Source organism: Nicotiana sylvestris, chromosome 5, assembly GCF_000393655.2.
Source record: "Nicotiana sylvestris chromosome 5, ASM39365v2, whole genome shotgun sequence".
Taxonomy (NCBI): Eukaryota; Viridiplantae; Streptophyta; class Magnoliopsida; order Solanales; family Solanaceae; genus Nicotiana; species Nicotiana sylvestris.
In genome coordinates, this window is record NC_091061.1 from 116194778 (window position 1) to 116201031 (window position 6254).

At 37.3% G+C, this 6254-nt stretch overlaps 1 protein-coding gene across 1 annotated transcript; it reads left to right on the plus strand.

The window, feature by feature from the left end:
* Nucleotides 1-1003: 1003 nt before the first annotated feature.
* On the plus strand, nucleotides 1004-2584 carry LOC104234233 (protein CANDIDATE G-PROTEIN COUPLED RECEPTOR 7-like). The gene has a single exon (XM_009787772.2). The coding sequence runs from the start codon at nucleotides 1116-1118 to the stop codon at nucleotides 2430-2432; it is 1317 nt and encodes a 438-aa protein (XP_009786074.1). The 5' UTR covers nucleotides 1004-1115; the 3' UTR covers nucleotides 2433-2584.
* Nucleotides 2585-6254: the final 3670 nt, after the last annotated feature.

The window sequence follows — 6254 nt, forward strand, 5'->3', positions numbered from 1 at the left end:
TTTTATCGAACATCACAACAGCGACATTAAAATGACTTATTCAATACTTCAGTCTCCGTGATTCCTAACCACGATAGTGGTGAGCTTTGCACCCCCTCTCATAGGGGGTTATCTCATACTTTATGTTTTGTTTATTTTCTCAGGTTTCATCCAATTTTGGCTGACTAGCACTGCATTTGTTATTATATTATAGTTATGTTATTATTACCGTGTACGGATATTATCTGCCTCAATTATGACTATTACATGAATATATCTTGCTTAGCTTGTTTAGTGATACAATTTAAGGGTTCACTTAGTGGATAGGATCTCACTAAGTGCCGATCATAATCGCTCTTGAATTAGCTAGGTTGTGGCATCATTGATATAGATCAAGAGATATGTAAGAACGATATGAAAATGGAATAAATTGTTCTTCACAAATTTGACTAGCTAAAGTAAATTTTCATAATATCAATTACACCATAACAAAACGAAAGACTAGAATATTGAAGTTCAAAGGAAAAAATTAAATTCCATTATTCAAAATGAATTCTTGAAAATATAATAAAAGAGAAAAAGGAGAGGTTGTGATTTCAATTTCTATATAATACTATTGCGGAACTTTTTCAATGTGAAAGCTTGTTACAATCCATTCTAATCGAGGGTCAAATTTCACATTAAAATTTTCGAGTATCTCATTTTTACCGTAGATTCTGAAATTAATCCACTCCAAGGGGAATTCTGTATCAATGCATCTCCAAACTCAAAAGGTTAAGAAGGTTAAGTGAAATTAACCCTTAAGTTAAAATGGAGTAATAGTTCTTATTTTGAAAATTCCATCCAACTACCTTTCATATATTTTCTCTAATAACGAGTCGAATCGTCCCTATTGATTAGGATCTTATTAAAGCTTCATTAGTGGTAATGCTGAAAATTTTGCTAAAAGAGAGTAGCAAGTGTGAAATACACTTCCTTAATTTACATCATTTTCATTATACAAATCCAAACATATCTAGTTTAAACAGATATCTAAAAGAGTTTCTCTATTATCTAACCCTCTACTATGCACTCAATATCTTAGTCCTAACAAGCTAATTTTGTTCTAACTTATACAATTACCATATAAAAAACACATGGAAAAGTTCCACCATCTTAGATGTTTAAAGCTACTACAAGCATTGTTCATACTATCAAGCTTTAAGTTTTCAGTAGGTGAAATCAAGAATACACATATTGTTGATGATTCTAGGCAAATAATATTGATTGAAAGATTTGGTTTTGCCCCTGATGGGCATGTAACCATTTCTCTAGACCACGTTTCTTGGAGATCAAATGAACCAGCTGCAAAACTTTATCCTTCTTCTATGGGATTTTGTCTCGTTAGAGATGTATCGTTCCCACGACTCTTGAACGAGTCCATGTACGCAGATAACTTCTGTGTTTTATCCAGTAAGTATGTAAATCTTGTCTTTAGATTTGACAAGCTTGGCCCTGATTCAACCTACAATACATCAACCACAATCGACGAGCCTGATGAATATAACTTGATTTTTGGTAATTGCCAAAAAGAATTTCTTGTCACAATGAATGTTCATACTGAAATGTACAATGTGAATAATGGGGAAAAAGATTTTCTTCCAGCTGGTCAAACTCCACTCCCTAAATTCTATTTCCTTTGTTTCATTGTATATCTTGCATTTTTAGCCATATGGGGATTTATCTGCATTAAACAGAGGAAAATTGTTCACAAGATTCATTTGATCATGTCTATGTTGTTGGTTTTCAAGGCTTTGAAGTTGATTTGTGCTTCAGAAGATAAAATGTACATTAAAAATACAGGGAAGCCTCATGGCTGGGATGTCGCATTTTATATTTTTGGATTTTTGAAAGGTGTAACACTCTTTACTGTTATTGTCCTTATTGGAACTGGTTGGTCTTTCTTGAAACCTTTCCTACATGACCGCGAAAAAAAGGTTTTAATGTTCGTGATCCCCTTACAAGTGATCGAAAATATTGCATCGATCGTGATAAGTGAAAGTGGACCTGTTGAGAAACATTGGTTAGTATGGAATGAGGTGTTTTTGTTAATAGATGTAATGTGTTGTTGTATTGTACTTGTTCCAATTTTATGGTCAATTAAAAGCCTTAGAGAGGCATCCAAGAATGATGGAAAAGCAGCTGAAATTCTGAGGAAGTTGACACTTTTTAGGCACTTTTATGTTGTCTTGATTGTGTACTTGTATTTTACTAGGTTTGGGATTGCTATGATTGAAAGTGTAGTGAATTACATACATGAATGGGTTACAATTGTTGCTGCAGAAGGTGCAAGCTTGATGTTTTATATGTTTATATTCTACAATTTTCAACCTATTGAGAAAAATCCATATTTGGCAATTGACAAAGATGAAGAAGAAGAAGAGGAAGATGATGAGGATGAGGATGATGCTTAAGATTCTGATACAAATTATTCCATCCAGCATTTTATTGAAAAAATAAAGTACCATATGTGTAGAGTATTGAATAAAAAGTTGATAAAGAGTACAAAAAAATATCGATTGTCTTCTTATTCTTTAATGAATCCTTTTTTCCATTTGGTTAAATATTCGGCTTGTTTTATACTTGATTTTTGTGTTGGAATTTGGACTTACATTAATTGGTTATAGCCCGAAAGAAGAGTGATGTAGCCCAAGTGGTGAATAAATAAAATGCTTAATATTAAATATTGTGTGTGTGGATAAATGAGGCCCCTATAACAATTGGTTTGTGATGGGTAGACACTCTTTATAAATAGAGGTCAACCCCCCTTTCCCTTTCTATCAGAAAATCCAAGCGTATTCTGCCTCTTGAACACGTAGTAACGGTAGATGATGTTAGGCTAGAAACTCGTGTTTTAGCCGTAGTATTACATTCCAATGACTGCATTATTACGTGTGTTTGAGCTCAAATGATAGTAAATCACACTTAGTACGTATTTTATGCCTTGCAGGAAGTGATCCTGAGCTCAAAAGTTAATTTGGAGCTAAATTGATCAATATAGAGCTTTGAAGTTTGAGTAAAACCCCAATACATTAAGTCGGAATCGTGTTCAGAGGCCGTGTACCAAGTCTGAATGTTAAAAGAGGACGAAATAAGTTCACTTTGAGAAAATTACATTGCCGTGCCGCATGGGGCACCGCAAGGCACGGCGCAGCAGTGTAAAAGGCTGCCTGACAAGAAAAGAAGAGGCTGGAAACAAAGTCCACTAACACGTCACATGGTGTGGCGCAGGGTGCAGCGCAGCTGTGCATTTTTTACAGAGCCAAGTACTATTTCGCGCAGGAAAAGGTGTTTCATCTGGGCCCGACTCTACTTGGTATAAATACATAAAATAGCGCTATTTTGAGGACTTTTGACATATCTTAGACTTAGGGAGGCTATTTCGGAAGGGAGAAAACGTTTGGAGCAATTTCCGGAGGAGATTGGCATCGAATTCTTCATTCCTTCATCTTTACTTTGTAATTTAATTATGCAAATTATTTGGGAAATTATGAACACGATTATGAGTAGCTAAATATTTAGTCTAGGGTTTTGATGGAACCTATTGAAGGATGAACTTCGTGTTATGTTAATATAGTTTGCCCGGTTTAATATCTATTTGTTCAACTACGTTCTTGTTGTAGTTAATTGATATGATCATCAATTAGCTGTGCCTATTTAGTATGTATTACTCGAGAGAGAGTGCATATTTAGGTAACTGTTGAACAACACCACTCCCAAAGTATATGAGGGATCAATAACCGAGGGTTTAAAGGCGGGGATTAGGGATAACGAAGCCTTAGGTGCAATCTAAAGTGAGATGTAATAAAAGTCAGCTAGCGTAACTCGGGAGAGTGCATCTAGTAAATTGTCGTAATTACTCGGGAGAGATTTAGGGTAGTAAGAGTGCTCATAATTGATAGAGACGATTAGGCGATTCTATGCGAAACATAACAAGAAGGGACTCCATCAATAGGGGAAATCATAACCTTAGATCCTTCTCTTACTTGCATACAACCCAGTCATAGTTAGCTTTTAGTTTACTTGCTTTCATTCAGTTAAGTTAGTAAAACAAAACATCTTCAATTGTTATTCAAAATATCTGGAAAGTTCATTACGAAGAATTTAGTGAGTCTAACAAGAGTAATTGGTAGGTTAATTCCCTGTGGATTCGACTCTGGGCTAAATACTCGGATTATATTTGCAGCGACCGCTTTGTCCTTTTATAAGGCATAGTTGGGCGTGATCAAATTTTGGCGCCGTTGCCGGGGAATTAACGGTGTTATCAATTAGAGTTGAAAGAAATACAAAAATTCTTAGTGTAGTCAGTTTTATTTATTTTCAATCTATACACTGAAATTTTAATGTTTGTTGACTTGGTTGTACAGGTGCATGCTTAGAAACTCATCGAGAACTGGTGAAGTATTTGGAGCATTATCAGATCCCGAGAAAGTTTTCAAGGCCTTGAATCGGGCCAACCAGAAAAACAAACAACAACAATCAACTGAACAACTTGAACCAAACATTGGGGATAATGTGTTAAATGCAGTTGCGCCATTGGCACCTCTTGTGCCAGAGGCTGCTCTATATAACCAGGTACAACCCACAACAGAGAATTTGACCACAGCGATTTTAGTCCCGCAGATACAGGCCGAGTCATTTCAAATCACGAACAACATGCTGCACTTGTTGCAAAACAAGGGACTATTTTCTGAGTCATACATTGAAGATCCTCAACAACACTTGAAGAATTTCCTATCAATCTGCAAAACCCAAAGGCAACCCAACGTAACTCAGGAAGCAATAAAGCTGTTGTTGTTTCCATTCTCAGTGACAGGAGCTGCCCAGACTTGGCTAAACTCGCTCCCCATTAATTCCATCACGACTTGGGAGGAGTTAGTCAAGCAGTTTGTGAATAAGTTTCATCCACCCAACAAGACTGTTCAGCAAATTGATGAAATTTTGCGCTTCAAACAGAAATCAATGGAGACAGTGCAAGAAACATGGGAACGATTCAAAGGGATGTTGGTTATATGTCCACACCACGGTATTCCAGATCAGATGTTAGGGTAGCTGTTTTACATGGGTTTGACAAATAGCGTGAAGGCTAATGTTAATCATTCAGCTGGTGGAACATTCTTGAGCAAAACATGGAGATAAAGCCAGAGCATGCTTGACAAGATGGCACAGAATTCGGAGTGGACAACCAGGAATGCACCTATCACTCCAGTAGTTCACTCAGTGCCCTTAGATCCATCCAACACTCTTGCTAAAAATATGGCCACATTAATGACACAGGTGAGTATACTCACCAAAAAGGTGGAGGGCAGAAGTAGCAGGTACACATTGTTGATACTACCAATGGGGGCTTATGCACATCTTGCATTAGTTAGCTAATTGGTAACCAATGGAATGCAGAAAGTGATCATCATCATTACCCTGAGGACATGAATTATGTGTCTAATTATGGGGGCTAGAGACAGGGTGGTCAGAATTGGGGCCAACAGAATCAACCATATAGGCCAGTCCAGCCACAGCTCAACAATGGAAATATGGGAGGTATGCGACCTCACAATAATATAGCGCCTTACCAAAGGCCACAGGGATATAACAATCAAAATTAGCAGCAAGGTTATCATCCTCCTCAGCAGCAACATGGTGGAAGACAGAAAGATGAGTTTGCTAGACTCGAGGCAATGATACAGCAGGTTATTGGGTCAAATGAAAAAATGAGTGAAAGGATAGATGAACATGAGTCGGTTATAAAAAATATTGAAGTGCAGATGGGCTAGATATCGATGTCTTTGAATAATCGTCCTCATAGGACATTGCCTGCAGACACTCAGATAAATCTAAAAGATCAAGGCCTGAAGCAGCTGATGGTAGTGAGTCTACGTAATGGCAGAGACTTAGACTTGGAGCAAGAGAGGGCTCGAGAAAGCAGATAGGCTGAGACACTTGTACCAGTGCCCATTGAGCTAGATGATTCAACGAAACTGACAGAGGTGACAGTACAACCTGCCCAGGAAGAAATCAACACACAGATTGAGGCTGAGAAAGAAGCTGAGATAGCCTAGGAACCGCTAGTTAAAGTGGTGTCTGACAAAGAGAATACCTAAATCATTGGGAAGAAGAGACCTCCAACACCATTCCCACAAAGGCTGGCCAAGTACCAGAAAGAGGAACAATACAAGAAATTCTTGGAGATGCTGAAACAAATCCAGGTAAATATTCCATTGATTGATTCTTTAAAAGAC

Bases quoted from the DNA above. Each gene is read 5' to 3' on its own strand.
- LOC104234233 (XM_009787772.2), top strand. From the start codon at position 1,116: ATGGAAAAGTTCCACCATCTTAGATGTTTAAAGCTACTACAAGCATTG.